Consider the following 18,726-nt stretch of genomic DNA (forward strand, 5'->3'; position numbering starts at 1 on the left):
ATTACACAGGTCCCCATTTGCTCCAGTTTTAAGTTTGGTTCAGTGGGAGGCAGAGCACTTTGTAACAAAATGCCCCTTCAGAGCTCACCAGATAGTGCAACTGGAAAGGCACAATGTGTTAAAACAAGCCTCAAGATACACACAAGAGTTGTACTTTCATTCACTGTGTATTTTGAGGTACTAAGGTTCATTATGGTTAATTTTCCTGAGCCAGAAGACGTAAATTCAGCAACAGCAGCGTGTCATTCATTTCACGTGAGCAAGCAGAAACACATCACAAAACTAACTGCAATAAAGTCATCTGTTAAGTCTATTTAACAACAAAAGCATTGGTGACTCATTAGCAAGGGTGTGAGTCAGATGAAAAGTCAAAACACTACTGAGAAGCAATAAATAAAACAGGATTAAAATTATCTTCTTGTACCAGACAGTTGAGAGTGAGCATCAAGCAAGCACATATCCCCTGGCGTGTTTTAGAAGGCTTCCTAGTGACAGTGATCTATCCCTTGTCCTTCTTGACCTCAGCTGTTATTTAAGGAATTGTGAGCATGGTGGGGAAGGGGCTTGTACATCTGAGCCACTAAGCTGACTTAAAATCCATGACCCGGAATGGAGGTAACTTGAACATGCCTAAGAGAGTGCTGTTCCCCATAACATACCCTTAAGTAGGAAGGTTTGTTCATGTGAACAGTCAGTGAGCAAGGTTTTTCCTTTCCCATTTTCTCTGCATCTACATTCCTTCACACCTTGAAATATACCTCTCCACTATGTAAAAATACTGATGTCTGTGCACTGATTTTACAATTTAAAAAGCTACTTCTTCACACATCACCAAAAAAAAAAAATCGTTGCCTCAGGAGATATTTCCCCAGCTAAATTCTTAGGTTCCCTAATCTGCCACATTTAGCCTTTAATTGAATACATAGTCCTTGTCCTTTTATGCCTACATTTCAGTTACTCCACCACAGTGACAGAGTAACTTCTCACCCTCCTCACCCCATAGCAGAGGGTACAAACAAGAATTCTGTGCTGGGCTTTGCAGGCCACTCCTTTCACTGCACAGTCAAACATTTTGCTACTCCGATCTTATGGGACACACTGACAGAGAACTAAACTAACCTAAATGCAGGGTATTACTAAAGGGCCAAGCCTCTCACAGCCATTACCTTATCCACAGCCCAATGAATCTAAGTAAACTGTGGGAAAACAGTGACCCTTCAGTCCCAACTGAGCAGATCCCACTGAGGGAAACAGCACAATGAACTGTGAAAGAAAGAGGAAAATCACAGAAGTCCTGATTGTGTTCCGTGGTGCTGAACAGCAGGGTTCCTCTCCTGTCTGGAGGACAGCAATGCACTGTTATCAGATTCCTACAACTGACACCACAGATCTAGCTCTAGAGCTACAAATCCAATGAAGCACAAAGAAAGCACACAAAACAAGAACCAGATATGGGCAGGTCTGTTACTATTCTTCCAGTGACCTGATAACATCTGTAACAGCAGAGCATCATTTTAAAATCCAGATGCTTTTAGGATCCCTAACCTTTCCCACAGTGAGCCAGGTTGATCTCATGAGTCACACTGACTCTATTCTTTAAGCAAGCAATGCCAAAAACGTGGGGTTTCCATGCAAGAGCCAGATATGCTCACTCCATGTGTGACAACTTGGTTTAAGTTAAACTGTCAGTATCAGTAAGACTGAAGCACATGCTTAAAATGCTTTGCTGAATTGGGATGACACTCTGCACAACTCTCTTGCAAAAGCTATCTCCAGCTGCTCAGGAGACAATGTGGAGGTGGAAGTTTTTCCATATCTAAAAGCTGTGTTCACAGGCAATAAAATGAAGTCCAGCTTTCCTCTTTCTAGAGAAGAAAAGAAAGCCTGGTGGCTGGGAAACAGTAGTGAGGCCAGAGATTCAGCTGAGGACCACAGCCACCAAGCCCTTTCCTGAGGTCTTGCTGTGGGTGGCTCCACAATGCCCAGGCACTGGTGATTGTGCTCTGGCTCAGCCAGCAGGATTCATTATTGCCCTGCTGGAACACAGCTTTGAAGAAGTACACAACACTGATGTGCATGACTGCAGCTCTCTGCAACTCTCCAAGCAGGTTCCAATAAAAATAATAAATGACCTCATCAACATTCAAGGTACTTTTCCATCTAAAATTGGTGTCAATATGTAATCAAACTGATTTCAAAGAACTTCAGTTCTGTTCATTTCCCTGCTGCTGCCAGAACCAAAGGCATTATGTTTCCACGGACACAACCAGGCAGATATTGCTACCATACAAACACCAGGAATAATTTAGCTGACAGTCATACACCTGAGTGATGATCTTAACTAAAATCATCACAGGCAACCTTACCCACACTTGAATTCCAGAGCATTTACATAAGATGTACATTCACTGCCATTATCAGTTTTGCACACAGAACCCAGCAACACTGCTCTAAGTGAAATGGTTTCAAAATCAATGTCTCCTGACGGCAGTGTGCTCCACCACCCAGGCAGGCTATTTTTGTTGACTATCACTAACATGCACAGGGCATAATCACATCCTACATTTAAAAGCTTGGTGTTAAAGAAGACCTCCACTGAGGATCCACTGCAAGCATGCATGATGCATGGCCACACTACAAGAAGAGCTGAGTGTGTCCTTCCAAGGGCCACATTCTGTGTAAAGTCCAGGAGAAATGTACTGGGAAGAGCAAAACTACTTCTCTGTAAAAGACTGAACATTTAAGGGGGCATCGCAGAATGGCTGAGGCTGTCCAACCCTACTTCTCAAACAAGGCCACCTAGAACAGGTTGTCCAGAACCATGTCCAGACAGTTTTTGAGTACCTTCAAGAATAAGGCGTCCACAGTCTCCCTGGACAACCTGTGCTGATGCCTCACAGTAAAGATTTTCTCTCCTTATATTCAGAGTACAGTTATATAAAATATTTCCTCCAGCAGCAAACGCAGATGAAGGTGTTTTTACACAGGCATCCCTCCCCAGTGCATCCATCTTCTCCTCCATCCACACTTCTCAGTAGATCCCTCTTCTTGGTATGCTGCAGTCACATATAGAGCTGCACCATATAGCAGATTGCTGAATTGGGCCAACTTTAAAAAGCTACAAAAAGAAATTTCCTCAGAGGGAAAAAGAAACCAACCAACCAACCAAAAGAACAAAAACAACCACAAACTACCCACATTTTTTTATTTGTTTTCTTGGGTGTGTTTTTTTTTTCTGCAAATTCAGGCATCACTGGGATCATGACCCACCTGCCAGCAGCAGCATGGCATCAGGAATGCTGGATTCCAAAGCCAGCTTCATCCCACATTGTGCAGCACCCTCAGGACTGTTGTTGCAAGCTGAGCTCCCCAGGCAGTTGTATTCTGTGGGTACTTAAATTAGCACCAAAGCCTAAACTGGGCATAACACTTCAACTGAGCAGAGAAGCAATGCAAGATATAGCAACCATGCAAATCTGTCCCTGAATATAGGCTGTACTTGGAAACGTGCAGGCAACACGAGCTTGCAGCTGGTGCCGAAGCCAGCAGAGCCAGGAAGCCAATGTAAGCCAAGAAGGCGGCCTTTGTTTCTTCTTTTCCACATACAAGTGTGAAAGGAGACACACTTGAGTATTTCAGGGATGTTTTATAGCTGAGCTGCATGCAGCACATTGTGCTAAATGACAGTGCTGGGGAGGGGCTGGGTGGGAGCAGGAATCTTTATATAGAACTGAGTGCTGGAATTCAGCCACTGCCCGTCCCACAAATACAGCCCAGCTGAAAGCAAACAGAATCTTCCTTTGCTATTAGGCAGATAGGGCTTCGCTTTGGATTTAAAAGACTTAAACTGACAAATGATCTTGTTTTCCTTCACCCTGCTCACTATGGCACAGGGCAGGAGGAATCTCAGCACTTCCCACTGCTTATATAACAGGTGTACTCATAAATATGCAACAATGATTTGAAGATATAGTTCCTAATCCATGCTTTATGCCTGAACAATTTCAATGGCTTTCATCCTGTAGACAGCATTACTGGCTCTTTGCAAGCAGTTCCTTTATAATTTTAAACTGCATAAGCTGTGGTTTTGTTTAATGCAGGTTTCACGTGAATTAAAAGAAAAAAAAAGAAGCACTGGCTGGAGGTATTATTAAGAGAAATGCATTTTTAGACAGAAAATAAATGTCATGACTTATCTCCGCATCAGAGTCCCAGAAATTTAACATGCAGCTTTCTCCATAAATGCCTCACTGCATGGAGAATATCCTAATCTAGCACAGAGCAGAAGTAAACAGCCATAAACAAAGAAGTAAACGTCAAGTCTGAGTAGCAGAACACACACCCCTCAGCCACTGTCTCTGCAGTGTTTGAGTTTCAGTAGCTACCAGTTTGTTACTCGTAGACAATAATTCCTTTTAAATGAACTTAAGAATCAGAGATTACAATTTTCAGCACATTGGTCCTGACACGTCCCACGAACACTCATTCACACGTGAAGGAAAGAATCACTTGCAAAAGGAGCCATCAGGTGAGCTACCTACATTGTGACCCTGCACACAGTCTGCTGTTTAGGAGGACTGGTGGAAGGACACAGATGGCCAAGGAACAGAAATACATGGGGCAGAATGGTGGACTGACCCTGACCTGCCATACCAGGGCCAGATGCTTTTGGAGCAATGCCCCAGTCATGACAACAGCCATACAATATTTTCAATAGGAGCCTAGAGAAAAACAGATGCCACAGCATTTCAGAAGGATATGGTTACTAAGATTCTTTATTCTCTCTCTCTTCACCCTAGCGTAGCCACATGAGCTGGGGTTTATGAAGAATCACACATAACATCTTTTATGATTACTTATGGAAGACATTTAGGAAGCGTCTAACCACTACCATTTTCAAATTGTTACTTTTCACAAGGCCTGTGCTAGCAAACGATGCTCACATTTAAAAAGCCAACTCTGAAGAAGAGCTGGATTCTTTCTTCCCAGTTTCAGTCTAACATAGTCCTAGGCACCAGGTTTACTTCAGTCCTAAAAAAATAGAGTGGAAGAAGCTGGCAGATGAAGCCTGGAGTTATTTCTAGTATATCGTAAAGCAGAATGGCTCAAAAGGAAGTTAAATCTGAAACTGCATTTATTATTTACCAGAAGCAATCAATTATGATAATGAACAGTCAAAGTGAATCTGCAGCAACACACGTATGAAAAGATGTGCAAAGGACCTAACGCTGCGGGTGTTATTTTCCTATCAAAATACACAGAAAAGCATTTTGCAGGTCAGCCAAAGCCAGACCACCACCTAGGAATGGTAAATACCATTCTGTAAGACTGAAATTCCTTAAGCATCAGAGATGTGGTCTCTGCATCATCCTTGGGACAGAAAGGAGCCCATCCTATTTCTTCAACAGCACAAAGAGCTGGTGCAGGAACCAGCCTAGATTCATCTCAGAACAGAGAGCATGCTGAGTAGAAAGAGCCCAGGCTTCCTATACTTGTACTAACAGAGCTCTGTGGAGGGAAAACTCTTACAGACTAGGTCACCAGGAGTTACCAAATGGCTCTAAACGGCGTGGCAGTCAAAGATGAAATTTAGCAGCACTGTGCCTATTTCTGGCTCAAGGCATCATAGCTTCTTCACCTTTCCACAGGGTGGCCCAAGTCACCTCATTTGGCTGCACAGCATCCTTTGTGGAACAAAAAACAGGTAGGAGTTTGACTTCAAAGCTGAAGAAGAAGTAACAGGAGCCCTCTTCTTCCTCAGAAGTACCATCAGCAGACAGTATCAGCCAAGGCATTACTGTGCTGAAGAATAAAACCAGTGTTTGGGCTAAGCAAAAGGAAATAGCAGGCAGAAGAATATGTTCTCTCTGCATTGCACTGTGCTCCAGAAGTGGTTAGCTGTGAGGTCAGAGACATCAGCTTTATGAGCTTCCCTACAAGCAAAACTGTTTTCACTGACCTTCTGCTGCAGCACAAAGACACAGAGGCACTTCCACGGTTCCTATGCCCTTCACCTATTGCTACGACACTGAGAGCAAATGCAAGCTACTACAACTGGCCAAGGAGACCAAAACAAAAGCATCAGAGCAAAGAGCAGCCATCCTGACAAAATCTTCCAGCCAGAACTGAGTTTGCCTTCAATGTAGGGCTCCTCATTAGCTGCAACTCAGTATGCTGGAGAAGCATGGATTCAAGGTGTATTAACATCACATCGAGAATGACAAATAATAGTAACAAATTCAATAAACACTAAAGGACAGAAACAACAAATACAGATCAGTTAACTAAAAATATACACCACAATAAATATCTACTGCATGAGAGCTGAAAGGAAATCTGCAACTAAAGCAGGAAAATAATAAACCAGCTAGCTTACTAAGACTCACTGCCTTGCTGAGTGCAGTCCTCACCTCCCTAAAGCACCAGGGAACAGGACAGAGGAAGGATTCATCTTCAGAGGATGTCGGTGCTTTGCTATTCTTTATAAATGAACAGAAAGGACACCATCTTTAGGTAAAAGCTAACAATCAAGCTACACTTAATAAGTCTCAACAGACTTTTTTAAGATGTTATTGTTCTGCCACTTCACGTTTACACAGAATTCCCCTGAGCTAGAGGTAAACAGATGAGTAGTCAGTATTGAAGCAAGTATCAGAGCAGCTGCCTTTGACCACCTCTCAAACTGCACGGTATGCACATCCTTACAGTGTTCAATATCGATTTAAAACAAATTACTACTGCAGGTAAATGTCAAGTCACCACTAGTAAACTCCTGAAAACACACCAAACCTGAAATTCTCAACTGGGGCAGTGGGGTTCAAAGTTAAGAGGAAAATACATACCACAATCCTAGACTGAAGTAGTTATAAAAGCACTACAAAATGATCACACTGCAACTGGTATCCTTTTGGCCACCTGTGGGGTTCAGTGCTTTAGTATCTCTACATACACAAATGCATTCCATCCTTAAGGCTGAAAAAATACAACAAATGAAGTTGGGTTCTTCCAGCAAATTCAGCAGAGGGTTTGTCACTGTCACCATCCAGGACAGAATAGGGACATTTCTCCAATTTGCTGTTTCACTACAGAACTGCTGTTTGTTCATCCTCTGGCATCTGTCAAAGAAGTCCAGCACTCAAAACAATCCCATTTTAGGACTCTTTACCAAAGTTGAACTGTTTACGTCACCACAACGCCATCATTTTATTGGTTCTGGTATTCAGCAAAAACATTATCCCATTATTTGAATAACATCTCTTTCCACAGGGATAGAATTCTAGATTTGTTCATTCTCCTTAACAATGAGAAATATAAATTAATAGGACTAAGGGCACCCCCCTCAAGAGGGAAAAAAAAAAAAAGTTTCATCATTTGCTATGACCTTGAGGCCAATGCTGCTTAACCCTATTTGCAGGGCCCACCCAGAAGGGATATTCCAGGCCCACTTTCTGTGAAGGGATTGCTGCTAGATTCTCTACTTTTCCAAGCTGTTTGTGGAGACATGGACATCCACACACTACAGAAAAGCATGTCAGCACACTTTGTTTGGGCCTCTAAACCAACCAAAAGCCTCTCAATTTTTGCTAGTCTAGACAGACTTTCAACCAGCAGCCTAACCGGGCAAAAGCAGCTCCATGGCTTACACTTCAGCTCTGCCATAGAGCTTGTCAAAAGATGTCTTCCAGGCTCCTACCAGACCAGACTTAAAAGATCTACTTTTGCTGTCTTCATCTTAGATACAGATCAAGCCAAGATTCAAATGAAGAAATTGTAAATGGTAGTGTGGAGGTATGCTTTCTGGGTCCAGAGAAAAACACAACTAAACACAGGTCCTAACATCCATTTTTACTTCCATAGAAGCAGACAACATATGAAGAATCCCTTCACATAAAAACAAACACCAGACTGCTCAGGTCAGCCTCTGCATCTCAAACAGCCCCTTCAAAAGTCTTAGGGAACACCTTCCCTTCCAAGTTACCATGAGACATTGGAAAAATTCTTTCTTCCCCTAGCGACCCAACCATTTAACACCATGCTCTTCAAAGAGGTGGTGGAGACCAGACATCACAGGCTTTTCAATGTTACCTTCTGCTGCTAAACAAGGTGACAATTACCAACACCTGAAGGCTGCTCGAGCACTGCAGGCTACCAGGCCAATAGACTATCCCATCCAACTGCCAAGAACCAACAACTTAACCCTGTTCTCAGAGAAGGGACTACAAGAAGCACCACGGCATGCCTTCAGCTATCCCCTGAGAACCGTGCACAGCCTGCTCTAGTAGGACTCCACAAAGTTTTAGGGCAGAAGCCTCCTCTTCCAGAGGCTCCAGGCAAAGCAAGGGCCATGGTCTTCTCAGCACCTGTCTCAAGTTCAGTTGCTTTGAGCACTCTTGTTCCTGTATTTGCTTTTTTTCCTGCAGAAGACCATGTCTTCTGCAGAAGTCCCCAGTATGCTTCATGCACATTTTAAAGTGATACTTCATCCTAATGGTAAACAATACTGGCTAAGATTACTGAAAAACCCCTGACTGACTTACACAGGCTTAAAATGAGCAATTCCCTTCTGCATTCCACCAAGTGGAATTCAATGATACCCATCCCATTTTGCAGTGTATGTCACCCAAGTACTGCAAGGAAAGGTCAGAAACAACCCTGCAGACAGGAACCATGATTTGGAAATGCCCCACACACCACCCAGCCAAGGAGAGAACCTGGAGCTGCTGCTGACAATCAGGAAAGGCTCTTTCCAAGCCAGGAAAAGACAGCTGGAACTACTGACTGCAAGGAGGTTCTAAAGAAGATAGGGGGCAAAAAAGAAGGCAGGGGAGGAGAGAAGGCAGAATGTGATTGTCAGGAGTTTGGCAAAAATGAAGCTCGTCCACCAGGAAGGTAGGGGAGTATACATGCATAATTTTACACGGATTAGGAGTTTGTGTCAAATCTGTGATGTGCTGTGGTGAATTCTTATGTTGCAGTGAGTCATCTCGTCTGACAGTTGCTGGGGAATTAAAGCAGTTATTTTTAAAAACTCTGTCCTGCTTGACACATTATACAAATAGCCTCTTCAAAAATTAAAGCACAGGCAATGCATTTTTAAGTATAGATGAGCTATGGTGCATTTAGGATTTGCTGTGCCACACCACAAACATCCATTCTGAGCTATGAAAACCTAAAGAAGCCTATTGATGTCCCTTCAAAGAAACATCAATCTTTCTGCTGCTCCCAATCCAAACCCTGCATCAAAAACGAATTTATTATATCTGCCTTTCATACAGCATGAAAATATTTTTCCCTGAGAAAAATCAAGCACAAAGGAAAGAGGTGTACTAAGTCTGAATTCCTTCAAAACTAAATGATAGTTTGATCGCTAGAATGAAGACTATTCCAACCAAAATAACAGCACTCCCCTCATACTGGAGTATCCGAGGCAGGTCAATACCAGAGAAAAGCAGCAGGTTGACTCACAACCATAGCTCCGCACGGCGCTATGGGTTTGGCAAAGGGAAGCAGAGCTGGGGGTCACTCAGCTGCACCCCGCAGCTGCAAAGGGCAGCTCCGTACAAAGCCTGCTCTCCTCGCAAACACGCTGCTCACTGCCTACCTTGCCCGAAACACTGACACCCCGCTGGCAATTTTCACACACGCTTGGGAGAAGTTTTTCGAGTTTGTCTGTTGCGTAACACAGTAAAGATCATCCGAGTGATCTGTTAAGTGTAACCTTTGGGCACTGATGCTGCTCAACGGGAGCTGGCGATAAAGGTGCATTTACAGCATGCCTTCGGGACAGCTTTTTCCACGAACATCCTGGATATTTGCATACTCTGTTTTACAAGGCATTATAAAGTACTTCAGCTGAACGAGTGACACCACTCCACCCATTAAAATCCCTTTAGTCTAAATAGCACAGTGAAGTAGGTAGGTAATAAAAAAAAAAAAACCAAAAAAAACACACAAACGACAGAACCTTCAAAGTCCAGGGCCTTAAAATGCAAATCGTTAGGAACTCATGAGTGAATTTAACAGGTTTTTAACATAATTGCCTTACCGGCCCTCTCAAATTCGAGCACCACCCAAGAAACAAAATAGCTGATTCGGATCTTCATCTTACAAAGAAAGACGTTTCTGTTGCAAGCACTCTTGATTTTATCACAATTCCCATGGATCTGGGCTATCTTCTTAAAGCCTCAGGTCTTGCACGTAAGTTATATACAAATTTCAGCTCTATGTATTTTGAGTAAATTAGTCCTTTGCCAGAAAAAGAACGGAAAACGTGAGCTAACTGCACCCTAAGAGCTCAGAATCCAAGAACCAAGTGTGAGTACTGAATTTCTTAGCTCGTTTCGCATCTGAACTCAGAAAGTATTAACACTCTGTCACTGTGCAGGTGATACCCACTTGCTAAGCAGAGCACTAGTTCTCAAGCAGTGAATTCAAGGATGACTTTGTGTCCCAAATCAGAGGTGTGCTAGTTACTGAAATTTTCATGCTTTGAAACCTCTGCATGGGTGAAGAATAAGCTGGCAAATGTTCCAGGGAAATACTAACTAGACAGCTAACTAAAGTTCTCAAGCCCCAACCCAGTGACTACTTGCAGATGACAAAGGATAGAACTTATATCTAACAAAATAATAAAAGTGGCCAGAAAATGACCCAAAATCAACCCAAACAGTATTACCAAATATAATCATGCCAGTTGACACAACAAAAGCTGAGAGCCAAATTAATTAGCTGAGTGCACATCCAGTGCCTTTGGGAGTAAGTAACCACTCACTGGAGACTTGCTGACACTTTTTCCAAAACCCTTTTTGAAGAAAAGTTCAGACTCAAAAAAAAAAGAAAACAAACAAAAAACAATCCTGCCCCCCCCCCCCCGCAAAAAGCAAAATAAAATAAAACAAAACAAAACAAAACAAAAAACCCAAACAACAAACACCAAATCCTGCTATGCCTCATACGTTTGAAATGGAAGTGGCCAGGAGGTATACTTTGGAATATAGATAGAATCATTTCTGCATCGGATAGGTTTCATATTTTCCATGTGGCGTCTGTGCTTTTTAAGTGTTTCTGCTATGCCATCTGACACTTGGATAAAATACTGGAAGAACTATCCAGCATCTTTTTCCAATTAATTTTGGTTCAGGAAGCAATTGGAAGGGCAACAAAACCTTGTATATCCTTACATTGAGGGGCAAATGAGACAGTTATTTGGAAGAGGGCTTTGTTTTTTTTTTTTTTAAGTTCTTAAATGTTTTTAAGAATGGAGGGGTTGTAGAAACACTCTTTTTTTAATCAAGCAGCACATTTCAGGACTCCTGGTTGTATTAAATCACTTCTTCAGTTAACAGCCTCCAAGCTATTCTGAAAAACAAGATGATTCATCTATTTCCACCAGTACAATTTTATACATCGTTAGAAAACTAAAGCCTCATAAAATTCTAAGCAGCCCTAAAGAACCAACCACTGCAGAGTGGCATGTTGATTGCATCAGCCTAGAAGGGCTCTGGTTCTGAGCAACACCAGCTTAGTACACACAGTGGAAACCACTAGAGTGTCAAAGAACACGTCTGTAACATGCCAGCCTCGGGCACATTCACTCACACAGCAAAGCAAGCATCATCTGGTGGGACCAGGGTGATGCCACAACTTTGAACATCCCTGAAACTTAAACTGCTCCTAGAATCATAGATTTGTTAGGGTTGGAAGGGACCTCAAGGATCATCTAGTTCCAACTCCCCTGCCATGGGCATGGACAGCTCACACTAGATCGGGTTGCTCAGAGCCACATCCAGCCTGGCTGCAAAAACCTCCAGGGATGAGGCTTCCACCACCTCCCTGGGCAACCTGTTCCAGTGTCTCACCAGCCTCATGGGGAAAAACTTCTTCCTAACACCTGACCTGAATCTCCCCACTTCTAGTTTTTCTTCTTTCCCCCTAGTCCTATCACTACCTGATATCCTAAAAAGTCCCTCCTCAGCTTTCCTGTAGGCCCCCTGCAGATACTGGAAGGCCACAAGGTCTCCTCAGAGCCTTCTCTTCTCCAGACTGAACAGCCCCAACTCTTTCAGTCTGTTCTCATAGGAGAGGAGCTCCAGCCCTCTGATCATCCTGGTGGCCCTTCTCAGGACGCATTCCAGCACCTCCAGATCCTTCTTGTAATAGGGGCTCCAGAACTGGATGCAGTACTCCAGGTGGGGTCTCACCAGAGTAAAGGGGGAGAATCACCTCCCTTGACCTGCTGGCTATGCTTCTCTTGATGCAGCCCAGAATATGATTTGCTTTCTGGGCTGCAAGTACACACTGCTGGCTCATGTTGAGCTTCTCATCCACCAGCTCTTCCCAAGCCCCTTTCTTCAGGGCTGCTCTCCAGCCAGTCATTGCCCAGCCTATATCGGTGCTTGGGATTGCCTTGACCCAGATGTAGGACCTTGGTCTTGATGCACTCGGTCTTGTTGAACCTCATGAGGTTGTCATGGGCCCAGCTCTTCCCCCTGTCAAGGTCTCTCTGGATGGATCCCTTCCCTCCAGTATGTCTGCTGCACCACATAGCTTGGTGTCATCAGCAAACTTGCTGCGGGTGCATTCAATGCCTCTGTCCATGTCACCAACAAAGATGTTGATCAAGACTGCTCCCAGCACTGATCCCTGAGAGACTCCGCTTGTCACTGGCCTCCACTGGGACATGGAGCCATTGACAGCCAGCCTTTGGGTGTGGCCATCAAGCCAGTTCTTTATCCACTGAACGATCCATCCATCAAACCCAGACTTTACCAGCTTGGAGACCAGGATGTGGTGCGGGACAGTGTCAAAGGCTTTCCTGTGCCCCTGTGTTCTGAGAAATGCAGAATTTCCTGCTCCCCAAAGTGAAAACACTGTCAAGAAGTGTGCTACTGCTGCCTTCAGCTGAGCAGAACTTTCCATGCCAACACAACAATGTGAAACTCATTCTCAGCACTCTGATATCAGAGTGCCAGGCTACCTCCAGCACTCACTCCTTCAGACTACCAGCACCCAGGCAACAGCACTGCTAAGCTTTCTGATCCCAACTGATCTTCGCTTTCTAAATTGTAGTAATGAAGCTAACAACATCTAAAACAATTACTCTAATTTGCATCCTTTTCAATCTCTATGTTTAAAACAAAAAAGGAGCCCATCCAGACTACGACAAAGGGTAGGTAGAAGGCATGTGGCTTGCTCACAACAATCAACGGGCTAGAATTGCCACAGAGATAATCTTAGGAGAACACCAAGTAAACACCTTCTTGACGAGCTGCTCCTCCCTTTCAACCAACAAGCAGTGCAGAACTCCCTAAATGCTGCCCCATCTTCTAAAAAGCACATGCTAGCTGTCCTGCAGCCACTTCCTGAGCTTTGCCTGTCAGCATGCATCCCTGCCACGTGTGCGCCTATGCCCAGCGCACAGCTGAACAAGGAACTCAGAATTTGGCAACAAGGGGGCAGGGAAAAATACCGTGGCCAAATTTAAATGTATGATGGCTACCAGTGAAGACTGTAATTACAACATCTGCACTGTGCCTGCTGTGCTACTGACACAGTAACTAATGACTACTGGTCACACAGACATCAGCTATTTTACCTTGGGTTTTAGAAATGCACTGCATGGGCAGGACCCACAAAATCACACAAGACACCTCCAAGAGCTAGGAAGCAGACAGCTTTAGCTCACAGCCAAGACATGATCTTGCAATAACCCTGCTGTTGCTTCCCTCTTCTCTACAAAGCAGCAGCTTTGTCTCAGAAGACATTCCTACAGTTGCACTGTCCTTAACAGGGTTTGGCACCAGAGTACTTGGGTTGCTTGGGTATGAGCAACAGCTGTAAGATGCACAGCATTCAGCAGCACCAGGACTGAAAAGCTCCCGCTCACAAACAATACAATAAACCAATTCAGCCATCACGAACTTGGAAAACCTTTTCTTAGCAAGTCTGAGGAAAGCACTTTTTAAAAGGGCAGAATTTACATCAGGCAGTCAGCTCCCATTTTTATCAACGAGACCCAAAGATGTGTTTGAGTAGGCAGCTGCCTGTCTACTGCCTTCAGCAACTTCCTGCTTCACAAAGGCAGCAGAGATACCTTCACATGTCATGAGCATGACATGTGCCAAAACCTCAGTCTCCTGACCTTTTATGTACATGCACAGGTGTACTCCAGTGAATGCACTCCACTGAAGCCAGTGGACTGGCTCATTGCAGTCAAGTTAAGCACATACATAAGGTCCAGGGCATAAACATGCACCAACTGGCCTCAAAAACCATGTAGCTGGGAGCCAGCATGGCCAGAGCATGTCTAGCCTTCCATAGCTGTAAGTATTTCTGATCCCACTACCTGCAGGCATTAGTTTTGGAAACAAGCCAGGAGTTGCAAAGTGGGTGCCTACAGGTAGAAGCTTCAAGCAGTTAATGATTTCATTGTCTCAGGCACTGATCACTGTCATCCACTTGACTAAGATCACACACTGAAATAAGGATACTGACCCTTTCTTCAACCACCTCTCAATTTTAACTGATCTTGCTTAGGCTGCAAGTGTCAGAAAACACAAGCCATGCCGTCGGCTGGGTGTAACATCAGTGAAACAGAAGATATTGTCAGTGGTCTAAATTAATTCCAGCTCTAGCTGCAGGGAATTTACAGCAGTGCAGACAGAGAAGTCCAATTGCAAGCCATGTCCTGCTTCCTTAGAGCCTTTGTGGATTATGCTTACAGCAACAGAAACTGCACCATGAAACTGTATTTAGTACACGGAATTAATGTTTTTCGATTGAAGGCTTATGCCAGTTTGATTTTGGTCTTCTACAAGCATTTACCAACAACGGTTTTAACCAGCATCTTGTTGGTGCATAGACAACAATGTGGTACACATCAAGAAGCATCTTCTGCATAAAGCGAAAAGGCTAAGCATGCCACGATATATATGGTGCTTCCTCCCACCCTCACCACCACAGACAAGGGCCAATCCACGGGCTGCACATCACAGAAAGCTTGGATTCTATTTAACTCCTCTTATTTCAGGTTTCCAGGGCACCCTCCGGGAGGAGGAGGCATAAAAATGAGAGCCACAAGCCACCTCAGTCACTCATTCTCCTCTTTCAAAGTGTTAAAAGGAAAATAACAATGTCAACGTCGGCTGCTCCCTGCCGAGCACACTTTCTGGCCCGGAGCCCTTACAAACCGTTACAAAAAAGACTGAAAGACAGACAGCTCAATACATCGACCACTTCCAATACTTAATCTGGGACACGTTGGGCCATTTGCCCCTTCTGTTAAGTGCTGTAACCTCTCGGTGGTGAATGAGCCCTGATATTTGGGGGGTTATTAACAAAAATGGGGGGCAGCTACTAGCAGATACGCATCTGAGGAAAGAGCCAATCCCGGCATCAGTGTGTATAAATACTTCCTACTCTCTTCCTCTGGGAGGAACAGATTATATCTGATACACTGAAATCGCCTCCAAGACTGATGGCACTCTGGGCGCTCAATCCCCATCAGCCAGGGATCCTGACAGACACTTATCGCTCCCTGCCTCCCGTTCCTTAACCAGGCCTGACAGGCATGGAAACGCGGAGCTGGAGCCAGGCTGAGAGGAGGGCGGGCCGGGGCTCCGGCTCATCCTGCCAGCCACGGCAGCAGCAAGATGCGGGCTGCATGAGAGCCTTCCCAACCCAGCAACCAGCAGCGCATCAGAATCAATCACGCCTAGACAATCACCACACGCTTTCAATTATAATCTATGTCTATATGCAGATATAAAAATAAATCCCGCAATTAACAAAAAAAAAAAAGCGTTTCTTCTACCGACCTAGCCAGGATTGTCCAAAACGACCTTAGCAAGGGGTATTTCGTTGCAGCCGACACACACTGCGCGCATTCCGCAGCGAGCCCCTCGGCACGGTGGAACCGGGCCCTCTGCACGCAGGTATACGGCAGATTTCCGTGAAACTGCATTTCCTTGGCAGGACGGGAACCCCTTTGAGACAGCCCCGCGGATTTTTCCACCTCCCGCACTAGAGCCTGCGAGGCTGGGCGGCCAGCCCTGCTGCCGGAGCCCTTCTGCCGCCAGCGCCGCGGCGGAGAGCGGAGAGGGAATTCACAGGTAGAACAAAACATCCGCGCCGGTACCCTCCGCCGGCCCGCCGGTGGGAGCTGGGGGTGCACCGTCAGGAAGCCCTTGGGCGCCATGGGGGCCGGGGCTCGTCCCGCAGCACCCAGCAGGGCGGAGGGTGCGCCAGAGGGGCGAGGGCCGGGGACTGCCGCGCGCCGCGCCGCCCGCCGCCTGCCGCCCGCGCGAGGACCGGGCCCGCCCCAACGCCCCTTTACCTTCGGAGAGCTCCAGCTCCAGCTCGGCCAGCCGGGCCCTCACCTCCAGGGGTAGGGACACGCTCTCCAAGCTGCGGTCCGCCATGCTCGCGCGGCGGGGACTTACTCTCCCCTCCTCCGGCTGCCCGCTCTCCCCCTTTGTCCGCAGCTGAACGGGCAGAGGGAAGGCGGCGGGGCCGCGGCGGGTGGCTGAGTCCTCCCCGCGGTCTCAGCCGGGCATGCGGGGGAGGGAAGCGGGCGGGCGGTCCAGGCGAGGGGGACGGGGCGCGGAGGGAGGGAATGCAGAGGTTTCTCTTCTCCTCCCCTCTCCTCCTCCTTCACCGCCTCCTTCAGCGGGGCCCCGCCATGGCCGCTCTCGCCGCCGCCGCCCGCCCGCGATCGCTCCTCATCGGCTCCCCGCCGCGCACGGCCCGACCCAACCCCGAACTCCCACTGCCCGGCACGGCGGCGGCGGCTCCCGCCTCGCCTCGCTGCGCCCCGGCCCGCTCCTCCAAGCCCGGCTCGGGCTGGCGGCGGCGCCTGGCGCTGCGGTGCCGCTGCCTCGACTGCCGCTGGCCAGGCACAGCGCCGCTGTCACATCCACGTGACCGCGCCGCCCCGCGCCCCCGCCGCCGGCCCACAGGGGGCGCCCCAGCGCCGGCGGCACGCAGCGGGAGCGCCCCGCCCGTCCCGTGTCCTCCGGCGGAGGGGCTCCAAGGCGGGGCAGCCCTCCAGGGTGGCGACGAGGGCGCAGCGGGTTTCTCCGGCATCCCTCCGGCATCCCTCCCGCATCCCTCCTGCGGTCCAGAGCCACCTTGTTCCAGCGCTTTGCACGGCTACAGAGGCTGCAAGGTGAGGCTGATGAAGTGCCGTAGGATGGATTCGTCCTAACAGCGCTCCCTGGAAGAATGTCTTCGGGTCCCCATTTTACCGGGGAAACGTGATGTGCCCAAGGCAGGTAGAGGTTCAGCAGCAAAAAGAAAAAGAGCACGGCCCCATTTTCCTTCCCTTCCCTGCTGAACAACTTTCAGCGTACCCCAATTTTCACCCACGTTCTCTGCCCTCTGCCAGCTTGACAGTATTTGGTAACAGCTGGACTCAATGACCTTGAGGGTCAACTCCAACCCAAATCATTCTATTTTCTATTCTATTCCATTCCATTCCGTTCCAAACAAGCAGTGGCAATTGTGGTGTGTATGTCACTAAATACTGGGTGCATGTTTCATTAAAGAGTAAGATCTGACACTGTGGTGTGTTCATGCTCACCACCAGCACTGTGCCTGCATCTGGAGAAGACGGTAAAATGAACTGAGCCACCAGTACTCTGAAATACACTGCTCCAGCATCAGAAGGACCTGTTCTGAAAACATTCAATAAAATTCCCTCTCCAATCAACAAATATATTTCACAAGGAACATCTTCACTTCTGTCTTTTTCTCCCTGCATGTATTGCCTTCCTTTTTAAATTTGGGTTATTTCAGTTCAGGGCTTGGTGTTGGGAGTTTTTTATAAATCTCTCAGGAGAAGGAAGGAGCAGCACACCACGTGTCAAAAATGCCTGGGAGTCCCAATGGCAGAACGAGTCTTAGTGGGACACAACATCAGCAGGAAGAAAAAGGCATCCTTATCCCCAGGCCAGCCCTGGCTTACAGGGGAAGCAAAGCAAGGATGTAGGAGTTATCTTCAAAAGATAAAGCTTAGGTTGCAACTATACTAAAGAATGTAATTTTTTTAACACATTGTGGAACAAATCCAAATTACATCATGTTCCCAGCTGTGCTAACTGGCTTCAGCAACGGAGCGATTCCTGCAGTGTGTGGGGCTGGTGGTTTCTCCTGTTTGGACTGGTGACCAGCCCAGACATAGGAGAGCTGCTTACACCCAGACCATGGGTGATGCCAGACCAGTGGCAGAACTGGTTGGGATACTTTGGCCAGGCTGCATTCCATACACAAGGCTTCAACACACTAAGTGCTTTAATTGTACAGTGCTGCTGTTTGGTTTATTGTCATGTATGTTGAGCTCTACCTCTCCTGTGCTACTCTCTAATGCTCTGCAAGATGAGGGCCACCTGGCTCACTTCTCCTTAGCAGGGCCATTGCTTTTAGCAGCGTAGTGACACACCTGCCATTGAGGCTATACAAATGCCTCTTCCCCAGTACTGTGCTATACAGGGGGAAGACTTTTACCTCTTGCTGAGCACTGCATGTTTCAAATACAGACATTCAAAATATTATCCAGGTCTTTCTTGTTCCTTACATCAAGACCTAAACAATGAAAATCAGTTACATCCAAATAAGCTCCAGGGTTGCTACTGGAGAACCCCAGCTTTGTTTGTCTGTTGTGTTTTGCAGGATGAAATAGACTGAAAGCATCAGCCTTCTGCAGAGCAGCTTTTCAAGTATGGTGGAGAC

The 18,726-nt window shown here is 46.4% G+C and overlaps 1 protein-coding gene across 1 annotated transcript in view; it reads right to left on the bottom strand.

Annotated features, from left to right (window-relative positions):
• The window catches only part of DIP2C (disco interacting protein 2 homolog C), a 235,832-nt gene extending 219,414 nt beyond the window's left edge, over positions 1-16,418 (bottom strand). The window contains exon 1 of the mRNA XM_054389931.1: positions 16,334-16,418. Within this exon, the coding sequence (XP_054245906.1) occupies positions 16,334-16,418 (85 nt within the window). The remainder of the gene's footprint in view (positions 1-16,333) is intronic.
• Positions 16,419-18,726: the final 2,308 nt, after the last annotated feature.

Source organism: Indicator indicator, chromosome 20 (assembly GCF_027791375.1).
Source record: "Indicator indicator isolate 239-I01 chromosome 20, UM_Iind_1.1, whole genome shotgun sequence".
Classification (NCBI taxonomy): domain Eukaryota; kingdom Metazoa; phylum Chordata; class Aves; order Piciformes; family Indicatoridae; genus Indicator; species Indicator indicator.